The sequence below is a fragment of the Eurypyga helias genome, unplaced genomic scaffold (genome assembly GCF_000690775.1).
Source record: "Eurypyga helias isolate BGI_N326 unplaced genomic scaffold, ASM69077v1 scaffold13729, whole genome shotgun sequence".
Taxonomy (NCBI): domain Eukaryota; kingdom Metazoa; phylum Chordata; class Aves; order Eurypygiformes; family Eurypygidae; genus Eurypyga; species Eurypyga helias.
Window position 1 is genome coordinate 11,954 of NW_010270198.1, and position 23,072 is coordinate 35,025.

The 23,072-nt window shown below is 34.8% G+C and overlaps 1 protein-coding gene across 1 annotated transcript in view; it reads right to left on the reverse strand.

The window, feature by feature from the left end:
* Nucleotides 1–644: 644 nt before the first annotated feature.
* The window catches only part of ARHGAP5 (Rho GTPase activating protein 5), a 36,932-nt gene continuing 14,504 nt past the window's right edge, over nt 645–23,072 (reverse strand). The window contains exons 2-6 of the mRNA XM_010158367.1: nt 22,766–22,913; nt 11,660–11,737; nt 10,357–10,488; nt 8,491–8,596; nt 645–3,072 (exon numbers count right to left, since the gene is read on the reverse strand). Coding sequence (XP_010156669.1) covers nt 2,742–3,072; nt 8,491–8,596; nt 10,357–10,488; nt 11,660–11,737; nt 22,766–22,913 — 795 coding nt within the window. The 3' untranslated portion in view covers nt 645–2,741. The remainder of the gene's footprint in view (nt 3,073–8,490; nt 8,597–10,356; nt 10,489–11,659; nt 11,738–22,765; nt 22,914–23,072) is intronic.

A 23,072-nucleotide genomic window follows, 5' to 3' on the forward strand; every position in this document is an offset into this window, starting at 1 on the left:
AATTTGTATATAATGGCATGCTTCCTCATTTTATAGGACTAATAAAAATAATAATAGAGAAAGCTCTATTATAACTCTTTAATAACAATGGTATAATTTCCTAGTATCTTTTTAAAATTTTACTATGCGGGTGTATGTGCATGCAAGTCTATGCACGTTTGTGTACATAAACACACAAACACATTAAAAAAATCAAAGTGTATATATTACACATACACACATATCCACATTCCTGCATATAACACTTCTATAATGCAAACAGTATGCAGGGAGTCCTCCATGTGACAGTCAAGGGCCACATGTCATGGTTTATTTCTCTTTTTATGTTTTATCCAGTAAATGTAATAACACTTTCATATTTGGCCAAATATAAGCATTAAGATTTTTTTAAAAAAATCATTAAGTCATTCAGCCATAACATCTTACACAAGAAGTGAGTGAAACTGCAAATACTTCTGACCACAAGTTCAACATTAAAGTTCATTGTGAAAAGGAATGTAAATTATTCTAAGAATTAGTATTCAAAGATTAGTTAAATATTATGGCAAACAACTTGGAATTTGAAGACAGTTTAAAATGTAAATCACATTGCAAAGACTGGAGATACTTTGTAGAAAGAACTTTTAAATATGGATATGACTGGCATTTATTATTAAGCTTACTTCTATTAGAAATAGACTTGTTTCCTGTACATGTGATGCTTTGTCTATACCATATACAGTAGAAAAATAAATTCTTTAGCAACCTAGAAATAGTTTATAAAACTCTTGAAGTTTCATTTTCTTTGCTAAACATGCCAAGATTAGACTGACAACTATAAATAAAAGCTATATAGACAACAGGTAAAGTAGAACAAGTTAAGAATACTACAATTTACAGGACAGACTTTATTGTACTATTAATTCCTGTGTGCTTTGCAATAGGAATAGGGTTGACTTTTTTGTTTGTTTTCTTAGAAAAGATAATTACTTGCAAGAATATAACACAATATCAAGATAATTTATAATATACATGTACTTCAAACAGCAGCCAGGTTTCTGGTATCAGTATTCTAGAACGATAATCCAAGTCATAATTAGAAGTACAATACCTAGGACATAAGTGGGAAAGGCAATTTTTATTTTGGGAAAATGGAGCAAATCAAACTCTTAAAAGCCTTAATTCTCAAAATCATCTATTTACTATAATACATACAAGACGATCTTAAATCTTGTTATAAGTGAAGATTGAAACAGTGACCATCATAAAGCTTTTTTTTTTTTTTTAAAAACTACACAAAACATTCTAGCAGCTGAATGAACCAAAACTCTTTTCTTCTCTGCAGACCTAAAAAGGTATATTTTGAGCATGAAAGAAAAAAAAGCTGCTATGAAAAGTCTCACAGGTAGTGTTTATCCATGGTCTCCTCCTGCTACAATTTGTAACCTTCTAAATTTTTTACCACTAACAAAATATTTAACCAAAAGATTTAAATTAAGCAGCATTGTTTTACAGCAAAATTGGTACCAATATAAAAGGAAAATAAAAGGAAAAAAAGAGATAATTTAAAAATATGGTGAAAAAAAGTCATTTGAATTTTTAGTACAACATACCACAGAAAAAAATATGCATACAAGTTTATGCGATTTTGTATATACACACTCCAAAGAGGTTAATTGTCAGTACCCAAAGTATTTATTGCTATGTATTAGCAATGCATTTTTGTATATCTTTAAAGGGTCACATAAAAATAGATTTAAAGAATAGATTAATTGAAGTCCTAGATTAAAACATTGTTTGGTTTAGAGATTTTACTACAACAAAATTAATGTTTATGTATGAAAAGTTGTATAACCTTATATGAAAACGTCATGAACTATTTTCTAAACACTACATGTATTCCCAAGTGGGAAAAATTAAAATATCTAAAATATATTAGATTAGGTTTACAAGACCATCAATGATCTTTTAAACATGCAGCTGTTTACAGAATTAACAGTTTTACAAAATGTTTAGTTCAGTAATGGAACATAAAGAAATAAGTAGGCAACATCGAAATTTTTGTACAATATTTGAAACTCACTTTTACAACAAGCATGTCCTTGGTATTGTGCTGTAAGAAATAATAAGCAAGTTCACCCACCCTTAACAAACTGTCCACAGGTTTACTTAAAGTAAAGATGGATGGTGAGGGATTGTAAAATTCTCAACAGTGCATTATGCATTCTTCCATGAACCATCCTAAGCATACAGTCACATAAGTAGCCAGGAGATTACAAAATAAACTATAGATGGGTTTTAGTTGTTTACACAGAATGCTTGAATGTGAATAAAATTGCCAAAAATAGCACGTTAAATAACAAAACCAGCCATAAAGAAGGCTGTAAGCACTGAATGTTTCATAAATGTAATATTTTAAATCATTAAATTTGTATAGAAAAATTTTATTCACAATATATTGTGACAAACTGTCACAGGAATGATATAGTGATTGCAATAAGGTATCATGCAGCAGCAGCTTTGTACTTTATAGCTATTTTTGCTTTTCAAAATTAAACCGCTCCAGTCATGCTTATCACATAGTTTTTATCTGCAGTGTGTACAAATGAGGAACACAGTACGGGATATAACAAAAAGATGTCCAATCAGCTGTATGGGAAATATTTTTCCTAAATATGACGTACATTACTGTATCCTGAAACATGCATGTCTATAGCTTGTCTTTACTGTCCAGTGCCAGGCTGCCTGCAATCATCTTCTGTTTATATAATACCAAGAGGGTCTGCTGGTAACTGCGACTGTATCAGCTGAGGCTGCAGAGGTGGTGGTAACTGAAGAGGTACCATTGGTTCCACCATCTGCACTGCGGTGGAAGGCGGCGGCTGACATGCCACTGGGTTAGGTGCTTCTACAATCTCTCCATTGTAAAAGAAAAATTGACACTGTTGAATGAAGGTCTCTACAACTGACTGGTGGATTTTGGTGGTAGAAAGAAACTCTCTGTTTTCAAAATCAGGTCTCATCAGAGTAGGCCAGAAACAAATCGATAAGTTATCAGCAGTCATAAAGTTGGTTTTATATTGCTGACTAACCCTGAAATGACAACATGCACAGAATGAATTAAAACCAGTATGCAGTCAACAACAAATATATTCATAGATCTCTAAGTGTGAGCGTTATTGTAAACAATCTTTCCTCCAGCTTATCCATTAAAACAATCGTTCTTGAGATTTTTAAGTGATTACGCAAAAGAAAGTTTAGAAACCATGACTTTTCCAGATTTGGATAGCTAACGAATGCAAAAACTGATTAAGCTTTTAATCAAGAAAGAAATTCAACGTTCCACCAATATTCTGAAATGACAATAATAAATAAAATATTTAAATTTCTTAGCCAGCTACAGTATTTCATAAAATTAAAGTTTTGTCCATTAAAATGTCTTGAAGAAAAATTACAGAAATGGCTTCTTTTTGTAGGACAGTCAGATATTAACTAACATCTATGGCAAACAAAGAGGAGAACACATTAGATCACATGTTAAAACCAAACACAAACCCCCCAAAAATGAAGTGTTGATTAAAGTGCAGCTCTGCAGGTTTTTTTCACACTGGCCAAGCTGTAATCATCATCATCAGTGGAAATAATATCAACTAATATCAACACACATTCATTTTGTTTTATTTTTTAGTGTATAACACAAACTTTTCCAACTAGGTTTCTCTTCCTAGAAGTTGCCTGCTTTTAAGCAGGGACTGAAGCAGCTTCTTCAGTTATGATCGCAAGTCGTTATTACAAGAAAACCAACAAATCCCAACAAGCCATCCTGTTAACCAAATTTATCATGTATAACTAAATACCTCCTCAAAAAAAAATGCACTGCTTTTCATAGTAATAGGCTAGAAAGAGTCAGAATATTTTGTTTTCTAAAAACACTCTGCATTCTAAAGTAATATCAAATTTTATCTAGAAGTAGAGATATGTGAAAAATCGTATGTTAATAAATCTGACAGCACCTAAGATAGTCATTCAGCTGAGAACATGCAATTCCTACACTACAGTGGACAACACAAAGGTAACTGAGCTACAGTTGTCCTGCAGGAATAGCCCGAAAATAAAGTTTCAGTAACTTGTCAGTTACAATTTTGATGATTAACAAGAGCAGACTTCAAGAATTTCTGACAGCTGGCTGTAGTCCATAGATTCAAAAGCTGTGAAAACCATAGTAAATACTAGAAGTAATGTTACAAGAAAATATTTTCACTCATTTACAATACATGTATAGTGGAAAACATAAAGGATAGACTTCCCTTTTAGCATGCGCATTATTTATTCCAAATAGTGTGAGGGTACACAAATATCGCGTCTCAATCTGTTTTGAATAAGTTTTGTCCAAAGGATATGTGGATACTATTTCTGAATGACAGAAATATTCATAGTTTCTATTCTAAAAGAATTACATTTGAACTTCATTCAAGGATTAAAGAACCGGAATATAAATGTAAGCTTACATTTTGCTTAGCATTTTTATTAAAACAGTTTTCTTCCTATACCAAATTCTTCTGTGTTTAAATTCCTCCTAGACTACCTCTAGCAATAGAGCAATGACTAAGAATTAGACAAGAATTATATAAAATTTAAGCATAAGACACTGAGATGGGACAATGAATCTATCAGGGAAAAGGTACAGGCAGTTACTCTAAAACGTAAAACTCCTAAATGTATTTCAAACTCTGTAATAGTGTTTCAACAGAGAACAAATTACAGCAAGGTAAGTTATAAAACTGGGGAAAAATAGCATCTGCTAAGCAAACTGAAATAAAAGCCAGATCATCTATTTTGCAGACTTTTTTCCTCTCATTTTTTGCTCTTAATTTAAAAATCTTTCAAGGAAGGGGCTTCAGTTGCACTTCTAGGATTTGATTATGCACTTAAGTCTTCTCATGCACCCTTTTTTCCCCCCCTTGTCTTGAGTTCACTGCTTGCGGTCTAGCATACTATTTCTTAAATCTAATCCTATCTAGCCGTAGACTGCTGCTGCTGTGGATAACAGGTGAAGTTTCAATCTTCCCTTCTTCCTTCTCCCTCTCCTTCAACTTCCTGGCATCAGCCTACGGGGTGGCAACAGGGTGTCTGAGACCAGAAAATTAGGTTTCCCCTATTTCTGTTTTCATTAGAACATGCTACGGCTGCATCATCACTAAATCCAACAAATGAAGCAATAGCAAGCTACGGCTAGAAGTGGGAAAAGAAGAGCATTACACCTCATATCACCTTTCTCTCGTGTCCTTTCTAAGGATAAACAAAAACTTACCAACCTGTATGCCATTTCCTACCAAACTTTCCCAAACTACTTCAGAATCTTCCTGTAAATTCTTAGCAAAGGTCTATTTACCTCCTTTTATGTTCACTCAAAATGAAAAATGAAGTTCTTCTTGAACCTGCCACCTTCCTCCACTGCAAATTCTTCAGGAGCTTCAGGCTGCTCAATGATAAGACTTTTAAACCTGTACACCTATGTTTTTCCAGACTTCAGAGGCACATTTTGCCATATTAGCCCTTATGTTTAAAGGGAGTCATTATCAAGGAAGCTAATGTCAATTCAACACTGTCCTGTTTCAACTCGATCTTTAAAACCCACTTCTGCTTACAGTTAATCAACTGCAATTAGATAGCTTAGTATGCTCTAAAAGGTGCCTATCACACTAAAGAAAAATTCATTGTATTGTTGCCATTTATTATACTCTCAGAGTTATTGGCCTCATGTATTTCAACAGCAAACTCATCTGGATAATACTTGTATTTTTTGTTTAAATAACACAGTTATATGCTTGTGGACACACCAAAATAGGATCTATCACCAGCCACTATTAACTATACAATACCACTTTTCTTACTTTAGTGACATATAATGTAAAACCAAAGCATTTAAAACTTCAGTTTGTGATGAGGAGAGAATTCTTATCAATTCACTTGAACAACATTTCCATTTTAATTATACACTAGCAGTAATCTACCACAAATTAATCTCTTGAAAATAAATATAGACTGTAAATAGTTTAGTTACAAGTTCCCTTTAAGATCCTGTATCCACCTATATCTCCCTCTATATATATGCAATTGCTTACACTCAAGCAGTTTTCTTGTTGAATGGAATGCAACTACCTGACATTGCAAATGAGACAAAAACTGACAGCCCTTCATACTTAAGAAAACATTATTTTGTTACTAGCAAACTGCAGTGTGAATAAGTCATCATTAAAGGAGTGTACATCACTTACATTCTCCAGTACGTTCCGTGATTAATATATTTCTCTGTAGATATGCATGCATTAGAAACTACTCAGGCTTTTTTAATATTTTATTTAGCTCTTACTTGCAGCATTCCATGTACTTGACACTGTACATTCAGCTGCGTTATGCAAGTAGGTGACCAACTGAAGACTTTTGACAATTCAGATTGCCACTCTTCCACAATAATTTGAAACAGGTCCATTAAGAAGCATTGAAACATTTCAGGTAACTACGAACTGTGTCAGGTTTGAGATGTTTTGTTTTCAATACATGCAAGCGCATCTTGCAATTCTGTAATACGCAAATGCATAGAATAGTTATATCCATTGATACGAAGTTATCTATTTTAGGGCTGAATTTGTATTTGGCAAGATTGCAATGGAAAAATTGATTCATTTCCCTGAAAAGTGACAACTTTATGAAGCTTTACCAAGTAGTATACGCGATTAAGAGAAGCATAAAAGTAGGTGCCTCAATTCTAATGTTTCTTATACATCCAGTGAAAAGAGAAGACTTCTTCCAAACTGCAACACAGGGCACAGACATTCTCTCTGACTAAACAGGGGAAGTTAAAAGGTGTCATTTCTGCACCCATATTGAATGCCCAGTTAGTTCATTACAAGTACCTTCAAAACCACTAGTCTGGAAAAAATTAACAATTTAAATGTCATGAAAAGCTTACTGGTGTATATATACACAATTGTCTGGCTGGAAAGTACCATTGCAGAGAAGGACCTGGTGGACAACAAACTGAACATGAGCCAGCAACATGTCCATGTGGCAAAGGCAGCCAACGGCATCCTAAGCTGTATTAGGAATACTGTCAGCAGGTTTAGGGAGATGATCTTTCCCCTCCACTCAGCGCTGCGAAGGCCACATCTGGAGTACGGGACCCAGCTCTGGGCTCTCCAGCACAACAGACACGTGGACATACTGAAGCGAGGCCCGTAAAGGGACACAAAGATCATCAAGAGACCAAAGAGCACTCAAAGAGAAAGTTGTGACTGCTTAGCCTGCAAAAAGCTCAGGAGAAGTCTTCGCATTGGTTGTAAAATATCCAATAGGAGGATGGAGACTCTTCTGAGTGGTGCCCAGTGCCAGGACAAAAAGCAAAAGGCACAAACACACAGAGGGAATTCTTCCTGAGCATAACAAAACATTCTTTTACTGTGAGGGTGACTGAGCATTAGCACAGGCTAGTGGCTTGAGAGACTGTGGAATCTCCCTCCTTGAAGATACTGAAGACCCAATGGGATAGAGTCTTGGATAACGTGTTCTAGTTGACTCTGCCAAGGCAGTAGGGTTGGACTAAATCTCCAAAGGTTTCTTGCAAACGCTAGCAATTCCGTGATTCTATCTAAAACTGCACACAAAAAGTATCACTAGCTGATCTTTAAGTGACAAATCACTGGATAACAGAGGGGTTTTGTTTAAAAAAAAAAAAAAGGTTATTTTAGCTTTGGTAATGTTTATTCTAGTTTTAAATAATGTAGTTAATCCGATTCAGTGGATTTCAGAGAATAATTCCATTTTAGCTGAAAAAGAAACATTGGGTCTTTTTCTTCCTGTTTTTTATGACTAAATATTGTACACTTGTGCACATAAAGGGTCAGATTATGAGGTAGTATACATATACTAATTTCAGATTTTAGTAAACAGAGAAATAAGAGTTTGATTTTAAAAGAGAAATCCATTAAATTTCCATGCAAGAGGCAAGATTTAGGAAGCAAGTGTAACCAATGTACTGTTACAGCTTTGTTCTGCATTTTACTTATTCAGCAGGGTTTTTGGGTGCCAGATTTTAGATTCTGAGAGAAGCTAGCCCTGCTTTAAAGGATGGGTTTAGACCAAATGACTTTCAGATCCCTTAAAACCTATATTAGTCTATGATTTTAATAGCTACTTCCTGAAAGCCAAAAAAAACCCCAAAACCATACCTGTGGTACATAGTTGTTCTTTCAAGCTTTTGTTAGAATATCAATCATTCTTATAATTTTATAGTAGCAATGATGCCAGATATTTACACGTCAATAAAATCTGAGAACAGAATAAATAAACCTTTCCTAATCAACCCCTAACTCCGTTTCATTTTCTACATTTATACTAACAGATAAGCAATACAGAATTAAATTTGCAATTCTAGTAGTCAATTCATTGTCACTTACACAATCTTTTTTGCAATTGTTACAACTTAAAAATTTTAGTAGAAAAATACTACACCTGTTTAGATGCGTTATTATGTATTTGAAGACATCATAGTTCACTGGGTGGAATTTTTTCACAATTTCTTTTAACTCGTGTAGCCGTTCTGTCTTATCCAGGATTTCTATAGAAATAAGTGACATTGTGATACATCTAGAAAGACATACTGGATAAAGTGTTGCCAAGTCTTTTGTCTGGTATAAATGTACAAACAAGATACCCACAGAGAAAATACAAAGCAAGAAAATATTTGTTAAAATTCCTGTCTGCATACACTATTGCACAGAATAACCTTATTATTATAGAGTTAACTATTTAACATAAAAATATTTTTCTACATTTAAACACAATTATTTATATGTGTTTAACAGCAAAGAATCACATGATTAGCTCATTGTTGGCTTGTAGAATGATAACGAACAATGTGACAGGGTCATTTCTTGTCAGAATTTTCCTTTGCTTGCAAACTTATGACTTAGATATATCAGTTAAGATTTATTCGGACTGAAGTTTCATACAGGTCTGGGGGAAGGAAGACATTCACATGAACTTAGAGTATCTTAAGCTTATCAGTTCTTGAAATAATTTTTAAAATTATGATTGAGCCTGGTGCAGCAATTTTAAATATACTGTTTAAAGGAGAACAAGAATTTTCACAGGCTCAATAGACGTTGCTTATGCTTCTAAAAGGAAATAAGCAACATATAAGAAAGGACTACAGAATAAAATAACAATTAAAAAACCCACCCTTAACAACAAATGCTGTTGCTAACACAGTTGTGGAAAATGCCACTAAAGTATTGTAGAACTACACATTCTGAAGAATATACTTCTATTCCCTGATGATTCATATCATAAAAAGTAATACAAGTTCACCTCTATTACTTAACTGCATTGCTAAAAAGAAATTTGATGTACCCAAGTACTGCAGAAATAGTTTAAATATGCTCCAATATATCCTGAATAGAAATTTAAAGCATTATTAATGGCATCTGAAAACAGTAAGTCCATTTAGAATACGTTATTGCACGTTTTGACTGAAATTTAACTGATATGCTTTTAAGGAAAAAATAAAACTTAACTAACTACATGACACAAGCAATTTGCCTGAAAAATACAGTAGAAACCCACAAATAGGTATCTACAAATATCATCCAAAATTATAAAATTTCTAACGGACTATATGTTAATCAAGTCCAGGCCCAAGCCTGAGGTTTTTACTAGTATTTTCATGTTTTGAACAAAAAAGCATTAAGAATACTGTATATCACAGTTGTATCCTGCAAAAATGCACAGCAGTCTTTTTCTGAAAGAGTTTGCTGCCAATACAAGAGAAAGATTCTCTAAGAAAGGGGAACTATTTAACCATTTTACTTGGAAGTATCTGAAAAAATGTAAGGCAAACAAAATTAAGCACTACATCTTACAGGGATTGCATAAAAAAATTTGAACAACATCTAAAAGAGAATTACCACAATATTCCATAGATGTGCCTCCTTTCTAAAGCCTACTTTAAATGTACGACTTAATGAATCCAAGGATTTTTTCCCCTGTTAACAACTGCAATACAGTTCCAAGAGCTTTCACCATATGCAGCACTAATACGGGGGGAGGGGGGGAAGTAGATTTCTCCAATTAAATTTTCTAGGCAAAGAGGAAATAAGCCACAACTTATTTAGGAAAAATAATGTATTACATTTATTTCATCATATAGTTCTGTTGATTTTGAAGAATACAAAAAATGTACGCATGTGAGCAATTTAAAAAAAACACCAACATACATTTTAATGCAGTTAGTCCTTTCATCTTACAAGGAAGCAAAAATTGCAATAGGGACAATCAATGTAACACAATTAGATCAAGACAAAATTGTTCGTTACTTACTTGATGTTTCTAACAACTCTTGATGCAGAGAGTAAGGAATTAATGGATCTGGCAGATCTGCAAAAAAAGCTTTAAGAGCCCCAGCCACTGCATTTACTGTTACTCCCATAGACTCTAGACTGATATTATGATCTGAAAAACAAAATTAAACAGCAATGGAAGTAAAACCTATAGCTATCATTCCTCACAGTATTTTATGAAAAGAAGAATTTATTTAAAACACTGAAAATTAAAGTGTTGCCAAACATTTTTTTAAAAACACGTTAAAAGGTGAGCCTATGGATAAAGCTGCCATGACTCTGACCCCGACAAAATGAACTGTAAGAAAACTGAGCATTGTAAGTAAACTGAAGATGATCAGAAAAATAAAGTTGTATAATTCTCCATACAGACTTAAATGCTTCTATTTGCCATTGACTAAGCTCCTTATTAGGCAAAATTGATTAATCAGAAGTGTTGCATTCTATTTCCCAAAATATTTTTTTTAAACTGGTACCCGAATTTGCAGAATTCATGTGACTGTGTTCATGTGATCACATGAAGCCCTTTAAAAAAAAGAAAAAAAAACCCATACCAATGACCATACATGGACAAATCTAATATATTATCTGAAACAGCACAGTGATTTATAAAAAAAATAGTACATTTGTTTTCCTCATCTAGGAGGAATTTTACTATTTTTCATAGGCTCAGCTTCATAATGAATAACCAAGAACCTTTAAGAAGTGCTTTCATTTTGAAATATCAACTGAGATCATAAATTAAATGAGAAGAGAGATGGAAAAAAATAATGCTGACCCTCTCTTTCAACACAAAGTAAACATAATCTACCAATCATATTCCAATATATTCTAGCATGAGAAAGGTTGTGTTAGAAATTTATTATCAAGTTTTAATTGTTAATCCATATTATTCAAGAAGTTTTCAATAAAATAAGTATCAAAAAGTACTACATTTGGTGGGGGTGGGCAGGATAAGGAGGGGAAGTGAATACCTTAATGGCTAGGGATCAATGCTTCCCACTACTATCACAAGGAGCCGCTAGCTAGGATTGCATTTAAATGTTAAACACTAGAATACCACCTAGAAATTATTTTAACAGCACTTAAAAATCCCATCTTTGGTAGATACACAGCTTCATTGGTAAGGTAGGTTATATTGGACTATACCAATATAATCTACCAGAGCAAGTACTTAGTTGCTATGGAAGTGAGCTTGAAAGTGCAACCCTTTTTGTCACTATGACAAATACATGAAGACTTCAAGTTCTGTTTTGGGTTTAAATAATAAAATCTGTCATTACCTTGATCAAACTGTTTCTGAATGTTATCTTGATCTGTTTTATTCCCACTAACACGGTACAGGCCTTCAGTACATAATCCTTAGAAGGGGAAAGAAAAAAAATTCAAAACCAAGTGTATGTAATATAGCAAAACAGAGCCAATCATAATTACCAATTCAGAAACCAAAAGTAAGAACAGAAATCTTAAGTTCCTAAAAAGCAACATGTTAAGCATTACAGTGATGCAGGACTACCAAAACACAAAGTAATTAGTTAGCTATTGAGTCCACTATTCCATTTAGTATGAATCAGAGGGAAACCACTGCAGGATAACAAGAACCTGACTGCAGGCATTTGTGGAATAATCTACCCAAGATGATTCTCTTCCTCGTCTCTACTAGACTTGTTATTTGCACTGGTTTTTTAATCATGAAAAAACTTAATTTTGAGGCTTGGTACCCACAGAGTTTACATTTTTAAAAACTGTCTTCACAATTTGGGCATAACAACTTACCATGGCAAGCAATAACACACTAATAAAATACTCTGAAAAATCAAGCATTTGTAATTGATTCCTGATTATTTTAATTTCATGGTGTAATACACTCCTGTATGAGACCAGGACTTAATCTTCTAAAATATTCTTCCATCTACCATTTATGTGTTATAAATTTTGCATCCATTTCTCTTTACTTCTTTTCTAAATTAAAAGATCACATAATTTACAAGTCTTTCTTTAAGGGGCATGGGAAGAAGGGAAAAGGAAAAGGGTGTTGGGAAGCAGAGATCCTCCAACCTTTTCATCATAACTATTTTTACTATATGTTAAGGAGTTGTCATAATTACAGCAGCCATTCTAAGTAAACATTCAAAAATACACCTTTACTATGCACACACACACTTGCTCACTCCAGTCCAGTGACTATGTTTCCTATCACACTTCTATTTTTTTTGCACACAGTGCTCACTGAATGAAAGCATCCATCCTGATAATCACACCACGACCCAAGATCTTTGTTAATTTAGAACCCATTGAGGAATACAAGCAGTTTATAGCTCCATAATTCTCCAATTTACCTTTATGGATCCAAATTTATCTATATGCTAGATTTCCCTAACAGTACATGGTTCCATTAAAAAAATTCACACGTTTTAGAGTTTTATGAAACTTCCTGGCTTTTTACCATCACAGCCCAATAACTGAATGCATTTTAGATTATCAGATCAATACATGACTCCTCTGTCACACCGGTCACCAAGTGTGTGCCTTTTAAGTTACCAAGAAACACTAGGAATCCTGTCACAATGCTCATTGTACATGCTTCATAATGCTGGGAAATTTATATCAGTTAATTTGATATCAATTCTTCTAACTCAATTCTTCCTTCTTAATGTCTCAACCCTTCACATATCTCTTTACTGGCTGCATCAAGGCTATTTTTATAAGCTTTTCTTCAATATATTTTTACACCTACCATTTAGCTTGCCAAACCCATAGCCAAGAATTTCCTCTTGTAAATATACACCTAAACAGTCCTTTCAAAAAAACTTGAGCTTCATTCACTGACATCCTCCAAAAGCACCAGGAGGTATAATTTGCTGGCACAAGGCAAAAAGTAGTTTCAATGATTCAATGGTTTCAACAGCTAGAAGGGGTTTCAAACCAGTCTTCAAAAGAATCCCCTAAAAGTGCTACATGCTATGACAAGACAGAAGCACTTCACATTCCTCTTCCAGAAGTTGTAAAAAAAAAAACCAAAAAACCCACAAACCAAACCAAAAAACCCACCCCATCACTGGTAGATAAGAAAAAGCTAAGATCAAGATTCTCTTTGTTTAGTATGGGAGAACTCTCAGTTGGAGACCCTATAGCCCCAGGATACTCTGTGTTTTATCCAACATTTGTTTCTGCACAAAAGGAATTGAATGTGCTGCAATAGCATTTTCTGATAAGTCTGATCCAGTCACTGTTCCACTAGTAGGAGTGTTTAAACCCTGAATGCTTGAACTGGGCTAGCTCTGGAGACAGAGATGCTCTACGGCAGTATCTGGGCTTTTGGGCTGGTGGTTGTTTTGGTTTTTGGGGTTTTTTTTGTTTGTTTGTTTGTTTTTTAATTTCATCATGTAGTAGACACTGCTCAGACTGGTAGAGCTCTGAGAAACATAGAGGACAACAGAGTATGTCAGAAAATTTTCAGGTTAAACAAGGAAATGTTTACTGAATTTAGGCATCTTTCAAAAATAGCTAAATGCTGCAATTCTGGATTAAGCTAACCAAATGTCTTAAATTCCTCAAGCAAAAGTAATTTTTCTTGCTTGCATACTCTACATATAACACTCCATGAAACAGTTGGTCAGCTGTCATTATATTGTTTCTCTAAGGTGCACACAAGGAGACAAGTTTAATCTGTTTGTGTGCATGCACACAGCTAGAAGTCTGAAAGTACAATTTTTAAAGTAATGCTTCAAATCTTTCTGTTGTTTTATTATTATCCAACCAGGTCTCTGCAATTTTTGGTAATCAAGACCTTCCTCAAGTATAAGACACTCAAAGTTCACTAGTTTTAGCTTTTAAACTTCTTGCATATCTATAATGTATATTCCTATTGAGAGAGAGAGAGAACACACAACAGGCTTGGTTTTTTCCTTAACAACTTTTTAAAAATTCAGTTTCCTCATCTGTAATCCCATCAATTTTTTCAGAATTATTATATATGCTCTTATCCTGCTTCCCTTCTGGTCCAGCTGTAATTTTCAAGACATCATTACTGGATAAAACAGCCATTGTAATATTCTATCAGAATAATCTGATTTATTTGCTTCTCTGTCTTGCTAGCTTTACTACACCTTCAGGTTTAAAGAATCAGACCCTCCTTATTTCACACCACAATAGCCTAAATATATGTCAAGACAGATCATCTCCTTTGTCTAGACTACTTCTTTCTCAAAGTACCTCCTACTGCCTAATAAATTCTCTCTTGCACCTTCTTTTGTGCTGACAATTGTGGCCACAGTTCCACCTCAGCTAACTGGAACTTCACATGGGGTTCAAAGCATTTCAAAGAAAATTAGCAAAGTGGATCTGCACCTATACGCATACTTAGTTTGCAGGACACTTCTTAGACACCAACATATTTCACAACTCTTGGTTCTTCCACAGAACATACTAACTTCAGCACAAAGTCAGACTACAGTCTACCTGGTACAATGTCGTGTTTCCACACCAGTAAGTAATATACGCTTGAGCAGAGAGGTAGGAAGAGGAGGGGGAAACCACAAAAACCTACCACCACCAAACACAAAACACCACCACCCCCAACAAACAAAACAGCAATTTTTCTGTGGTATATCCTCCCAGCTTCCTGCAGATGGTGGCTTACATAGGCTTTTGCTAACCACTTGGGGATTTATCCTCCACTAATTTGTCCAAACCCCTTTAGGTCATTTACTTGTGGTCTCTACAACAACCCATCGCAAATACAGTTCTGTAATTCAGGCATGTACACCATGAAAGCACACAGGGTTTATGCTCAGTACCTGAAGTTTTCATGAAATCTTTTTTTTCCTTGATTAACATGAAGCAATACCTTCTACACAGTTTTTAAAATAACTTCCCTTCCTCAGAAGTTTTCTAAACCAATGAACTCTGTCCCTCTTTGTCCAAGAGTTACTATTATTGTCATATACAGCATCTTTTCCAATTCTAAGACTGGCCCAAATTGTAACCAATAGTCAAATTGTGTGCATACCATGGAACTGCATTATAGCATGATTTTTTCCCCATATCACTCACTCTCATAATGCTTTTATTTCTTTTTGCTTACTTGACAACAAACACTGAGAGTCAAAGTTTTTAGACTGCTGTTTATGAGGATTTTAAAGCCTTTTCCTGAGTGATAACAGCAATACTAGTATTTACCTTGCTAAGAAGTCACACAGTATGTGCCAACTTGACATCCGTTGCCAGGTTCCACTATCACTGTTCTGCGTACATTTCTGAATACATGCCACAATCACAGCAAGCTTGTCACTCCCCAGTTTAATTTCTTCCCCTACAGCGACCAATCAAACTTTTCAGGAACCATTTTCCACTAAAACAGCTGAGATTATCATTCCAATACTCACCTTTGTACATTTTGTGACCTAGATAATTCTATAATTTTATAATTGACCTGGTGTACCTCTTCTCAAGCCCAGACTACAAAAGACCAAAGGAATGGCCAACCTTGCCGATCCAGAATGGTAATATCTATGTACACCTAGAATATATGTAAACACAGAGCAAAGAATCCAAACTCTTTTCAATTAAGAGTCTAGCACTGAATTTGCTTACATAAAGTACATTTAAAATTCTACATTTTGTTTTCTTATCTGTGCATATGAACTCTGGTATTTAAAGATCATTTAATTCTCACACTGAAAACCAGAACCAAAAATGTCTTACTGCTTCTTGAAATAAAATAACTTACAGAATATTGTAATGTTCAGTAAATATAAAGCAGAATAAGAAAATAAGCAGTACTTTTAGAAAGCCTCAAAAAAATAGGAAGCTGTCATCCAATGCTGAACTAACATTTCTATAATTTACATTAACCAATTAATAAACAAGCTCTCAAATCATTTTATGAAGTGTTACTCAATCACTTATTTCATGGCCTGTTCATTTTGAATTTTAATGGGACATGACAAACATGCCTAGGAAAAGGTAGGGGCATTCTTTTCTTCATTAAAAATGAGGAACATCTGAAGACACTATTTTTCCAGGCATATTAACTGTTTGGTCACTCTGGTACTGAAGAAAGCTAGGGGAATAAGAGGAGCAGCATAAGTACAATAAGCACTCTGCAAAAGATAATGACATCTTGGTCCTATCTGCACTGTTTAGGAATTCTTGACATAATTCCCATTATGCTTCCTTTGAAGAGATACCTTAATTAGCAATACAGCTCAAGTGCACAACATGTGTTTATGAATATTTCAAAACATATTTGTTTAGAGATTTCAGCGATTCTCACACACTAATAAATAAACGCATGTGCTCCTCCTCCAACCGTCTGTTGTCAGTCTTCCATTAAGAGAAACAACTGATGAGTGTTTTCCCCTCCTCTCGAGTTTGGACAGGATTTCCTCCCTGTTGATTAATTCCAAAGCTGCAAAACAAACTGGTGCAGAGTTTCCTAACTACTGAAACCTATTCCATACCAATTTTGAAGTGATCACAGAAGGGATCCTCAGGAGGTCATCTGGTCCAACCTCCTGTTCAGACAGGGGTCAGTGCTGAATTCAGATTGGTTATCTAAATCTGATATTGAGTATTTCTAAGGACAGAGAGCCCACGGTTTCTTTGGGCAGTCTGAACCAGTGCTTAAAATAATCATTACAGCAAGAGTTTTTCCTTTCTTTCCAGTTGGAACATCATATTTTAATGATCACCATCTCTAATCCTCTGCCACGTCCTTCAATACTTTAGCCTGACTGCACCTCCTCACAGGTATGGGAAGTCACTTTTTAGTATCTCCTCATCCTTTCCCTCTCCAAGCTGAACAAACCCACAGGTCAGAAGTTCCAGCCCTGACCCTTTTCTCCTTGACTCAACCAAGTTTGTCAACACCTTTCTTGTAGTATTTCAGATGAGGTCTAACAAGTGCAGCGTAAAACCAAATAATCACTTCAGTTGCTATAGTGCCCAACCTTCTGTTGGGACAGTCCAATAAGAAGGCATTGTTACCAGGATGCACTACTGACTCATGCTTAGCCTATTCTCCACCATGACCCCCAGATCCTTGTCAGCAGCACTGCTATCCAGCTAGTCAAATTCTTAGTATGCACGCCTGCAGGGGTTTAGTCCCTGCAATTCCAGATGCAGGACTTGGCATCTGTTCTTGCTGAATTCCATTAGGTTTCTGTTGTCCCATCCCCCCAGCTTATTTACATGCCCCTGAACAGAAGCCCTGGCCTTGAATATACTAACCACACCACTAACTTTGACAAGGGTACAAAATGTATTGTAGGGCTATTGAACTCTGTCATTACTGTATCTATCCAAACTCAAGAGTAACAGAATCATGGCCTATATGGTGGTGGTTTTTTGGGGTTTTTTTGCTTAACATATAGCTTCATGGGCAGTTCAGACAACTTAACTGATGATTATAACTAAAAAAGATGGTCTAACTGATCAATCACTGTTTCTGTCCTTCCACTGCCCCTAGCTGCATAGTCCTGCTCCCTGCCTTGCACTTGTTTTAACACATTTGACCCGTAACAGCTGTAATACTGAGTGGCAGGACTTGTCCATTTTTGCTGATGTAGCTTTCCAAGACAGTGAACTCTACTAATTCAGAGACGTTTGACAAGCACTCAAAATGGAAAGTGGCAGAAGCATACAGCAGGAGAGGATCTTATCAGGTGTTACCCTGAAACTACGCTCAGAATGCCTGGCCTCATACACCAGGCTAAGGGAGATGACCACTCTTGTCCTGTTCTGTTCTCTCTGTCTGACAGAACAGACTCAAAAGCCTCCAACTCTCCCATGCCCTTTGAATAAAAGGGAAGACAATCCAGCTTGAATTTCTGGATTATGCAGCCACTATGAATATATTTCAATGATTTACCAGCCTTTTTACCTCAACAGGCACTGCTGACTCATTTTCTTTGCCTATTTGTACCCAATCCTCATCCTCTGAAGACAAACACTGCATCACCTATGCAATTTTGACTTTCAAAGTCAAAATCTGGCCTCATCGCAGATTCAGTGTAGAAGACCTGGGTATAACTTAAGCGAGAGAGAAATTCACAGAAGGCAATATTATTTTATTTGAATAACCTCCAAATTTGTAAATGTAACAGCACTACAAAAAAGTATAAATATGAAAAGCAGTAATTGTTGTACCTGTACTAAATAAACAACTTATAATTTCACCTACAGCTCTCCAGAGACCATGAGACATAAAATGAGATGTGGCTCTGGCAAATTCATTCTTCTTTCTTTAGTTCATCCCTTGTCTCACATAAATTGAATAACTAAATTTTTAAAATACTTACTATTTTACTAAGGTTCTCTTCCCTCAATTGTTTCATGTAAAATTAGCACTATATTAATGCTATCAGTTTTCTATGAAGAACGGAATCTAACATTTCTACTCTTGTCAATCAAGTGCATGGATATCAATATTCTACAAAGATTTTTTCAGAAATATTTTAAAACTAAGAAAAAACATATTACGATACTGCCATTATTATTAGAGTTGAATGTAGTCCAGAGCTAAACTTATTAAATGGCAAAACTGTGCTAGTATTCATAATATTAATTTGATGCCTCCTTCCTTGGTAAGCAGAAAAAAAATGCAATTTATACCAAACTTTTCACCAATGCATAACAATGCATACAAATAGCAAATCCAAAACAGTAATAAAACCCCCTGAAATATTAAAAAAATCCTCATATGCTAATACTATCAGAAACCATGAGTAATTTTTGCCCAAATTATAATTTTGGAATAGTTTAAAATAATCAAAAGCAGTGTTTTGAATAGCACACAAACAGTACTTGAAATTGGTACAAAATTCAAATCACACGAACATTATGTTAAACATTAAATTAGCCCTCAGAAATCTGTCTCCCTGTCCCTCAAACAAAACTATCAGAGCTTCAGAATAACCTACGTACTCTCTGCATGACAGGTCTTAAAGAAACACACAGAATTCATGCTACTAATACAGCTAAACAGTTCAGCTTCAAAAATTCTCAATTCCACTGCCTACATTTAGAAAAAAATGAGTTGTACTAAGAAAAATAATGCTCTACAGTGGATAGAGGGTTGATTTTTTTAATTAGAAGTTTAATCTTTTTTCCTAGCATGTCTTACCATAACATTATTACTTCTATACAAAAACAGCCACTACAGTTTTCTTAAAAAAACTAACGCCGAACTCTAGTTTCCCTGCTCAATATATTTACATGAATCTAGTTTGCAGAAAACCAATACACTTTTTAAAAAGTTCAAGTGATATAACAAAATGACCTTCTATTCAGTCCATCAGGAGAAAGCAACAAAATACACCAGAACAACTGTATCATCAAAATCCTCTTTTCGAAGTCCATAACTGAAAATAACTATCAACGTCAAAAAGTCAATTTAAGTAGCTGCCATGAAGAGCCAGGTACATGCTGATTTGCAAAGAATGTGACAGAGGTGAAATAATACAAACAGCAGCAGCTTATACATCAGGCTATGCTTCTAATGATAGAAATGTGTTTATATAGCCTTTAAAAGATTACAAATAAGATCACATTATCTTTACCAGAAAATAAGTTTTCCTGAAAACATTACACATTTATACCCAGACTTTTAGTGGAAACCTTCACGATTATCAAGTTACTTACCTGAAAGATAAAAATTCTTTTGATGGTCTTGTTCGATGAACAAGAAGAAAGAGCTCCAACAACCAACCAAAAGATTACTCAACTCACTATAATTACAATGAATTAAAACATGAAAGGCTTGGATAGAAAAAAGGTTTTCCTAAAATCATGGACAATGTGTAAATACACAAGCAAAGTTTGCTTGCAATATTTAGCCAAGCTTTCCTCATTCCTTATCTAGAAGAGACAGTCTTACTAAATTCAAGACAATCTAACATGGTATTGTACAAAATTATTTTTAATCAGCAGGTTCCAACAAAACAAAATAGGATGTGCTATTACTGTTTTGTACTATTAGTAATCAACAACAGTACACACTGCTGCAAAGATGGAGGTTCTGATACACACTTACTACTTTTTTTTTTTGGTAAGGCTATCTCAGAACAGTATGGTAAAACAAAAATCTGACGGTATTTTCTGCATGCGTTCAATTCTTTAAGGTTTACAGTGGACCAAGTATCTTCAAAGACACTTTCTGATACTATCTTCTGATCTAAGCATACAAAACAAAGCAGAGAAAACTGGTTTTCACACTGCTTACTTTCTAGCCTCAGTCACAATTTAGATGAGTGGGTAGGAAGGACTGTCTTGTATAATTTCATGGGGCAGTGATAGGGAACATTAAAAATTAAGATTAGCCCTTCAATTTCAGATTTATCATATCTTCACAAAAACCCTGCAATTCAGCCAACTGATAGCAAGCTGACTTGCTAAGAGACAGCTGTAAGTACTGGGTAAGTCCCCAGGGCCAAGCAGCTGATACAATAGCTTTAACAAACAGGAATGGCACCATTCTGGACTCCAGCCTGAAACCAATAGATCCTAACTTGCCTTTTGCAGATTAATCACCTGCAAGACTATTTGTGGAATTTTCCCTCAAACAGTCACAAAGTCATTGATAGGAGTCTATCTCAGTACTGGATTTGAAAGCAATGAAAGTGAACATGCTCTTTTCTCAAAGGCAACAAATACATTCTATCAGAACATTGCCTGAAATTCAAATACCTGTAGAATAGTAACTCTATAGAGAGATAATATGCACCAAAGATAAAATTCCCACATCCAAGTATGGAAGTTGAAAAGAACAACCAAAGCTACTTACACCTAATCTAAAACAGAAGAAAAAATATTGTAATACAGATCAAAACTAGAGGTTTTGTTCCATCTTTACCAAGCGCTTAACAGAAACAGCAGGACAACTCCTGTCTTCACAGCCACTAACAAAGCATGCAGACAGCACAATGTTTGTCCAGCGTATGCATATGGCCAGAATTAAAATTCTCCAGCTTTCAGTAGCTGCACAGCAGCATCCCAGAATAAACTAATATATACTCGCCCAGTTAAAGGAAAAGCAGTGCCTCCTGAGTGACCACTTAAGAGGTGCCCCTCACATTTTGAGCACATCAGCAGTTGAACTAAACATCTTATTCTTCAAAGACAGGACATCAGAAGAGAATAAAAGGGTTATATCTTCTGGGTTCTTGTGTTATTTGACAGTTATGAGGAAAAAAGACAACTAATTATGTTCCCACATGATTACAGTTCTCCCTCTCACCTCAAAAGCTGCTGAAAATCCTTTGGGAAAAATACTAGACTTTCTTTCAAAAGTCTACCACAAAGTCAACAGATATCAGGCAACATTACTTTTAAGAAAATACTGTTTTCTTTACATCTGGATTTATAGTTCTCTTGCTTAAAATTATTCTTACAAAGTTAAACATGCTCAAATTTAATATATTGTTCGTAGATTCCACAAACTCTTCAAAAAGTCATTTGGTCTTCATTACTGGTGAATGTCTCCTATACAGCTATATGCAGTAAATGTATGCGGCCATTTTTGAAGAACACAAATTCAGAGTGACTCACCCAGAAAATTACAGTGGTTTGGTTTTAGAGGTTTTTGGCTACATACAATAGCAAACAGAAAATATATATTAAATTGTCTATACCACCCTATTACTCGTTGTCCTTCTTCCTCCTTCCCCATTTTTTTCCTGGGTGAGGTAGAAATTTAGGTTTCACCTAAATCTTTTTTTATTACAATAATGAAGTATGTTAAGTCACCAAAACCAGCTGTTGGTCTTACCACCTGTCATAGTTGTTCTACACTACTCTTAGAGATGGCAGTAAAACTGAATTTTAGTTTAAGAAAGAAAAACCCTTTAGTTTTACTCCTGCTAAAAGCATTACGGTCATCTTACAGACAAAATTGTATTACAGAACTAAGAAAATGTTGAAAAAGGTGTTGTTTTACTTTATGCTACACAGTATCAAACTACAGACCCATCAAAAGATGGTTCTGCTCATGTTTCAACTCCAGTCAGTCTCCTACTCTGATTTCCTTTAAATAGAGCAATATAGCATTTATTAATATTAATAATAACCAGGTGAGACATGTAAGACTGAAATGCCACCAGGTTAAAAGTCATTTGGCATTAGAGAGTGCAATCAGTTTCTTAAATTACAGGAAACGTTAAATTCCAAATGTCTGTCAAAAAGAAACTAAATATTTGTGCAAATAAAGACAAAAGACCATCACATATTAAGCATACAATTTAGAGAACATATTCTACTTGTAAAACATGTTTTTTCCGTAGTTGTTTATTTCTAGGAGAAAATTTAAAAATACTTCAAACAGAAAATGAGAGGCTTTATTTGCTATGCAAAGCAGGAAAGTCTTTCCTCCAATAGTTCTCCTATCTTACCTGTATCTTCAATGAATTGCACACATTTTTCAACAAACAGAGGTATCGGTTTCTCAGATGTAACCACATCCTGCAGGGGTATCCCAAAGTAATTACTTTCCCAGTTTCTACGGATTGGAGGATTGAATGTCTTAGTTTTCTTTTTTGGCTACAACAAAACAGAGTTATTTAAGTAACATTCAAGCAATATTTTAACTAAATCATATTGCAACCGTTCAGTAAAAACAAACAGATCATTTATCTATCAGACATTGAAATTCCTCTATGGCAAACCAAATAAAGTGTACTTTCAAAATGGTGTACATTA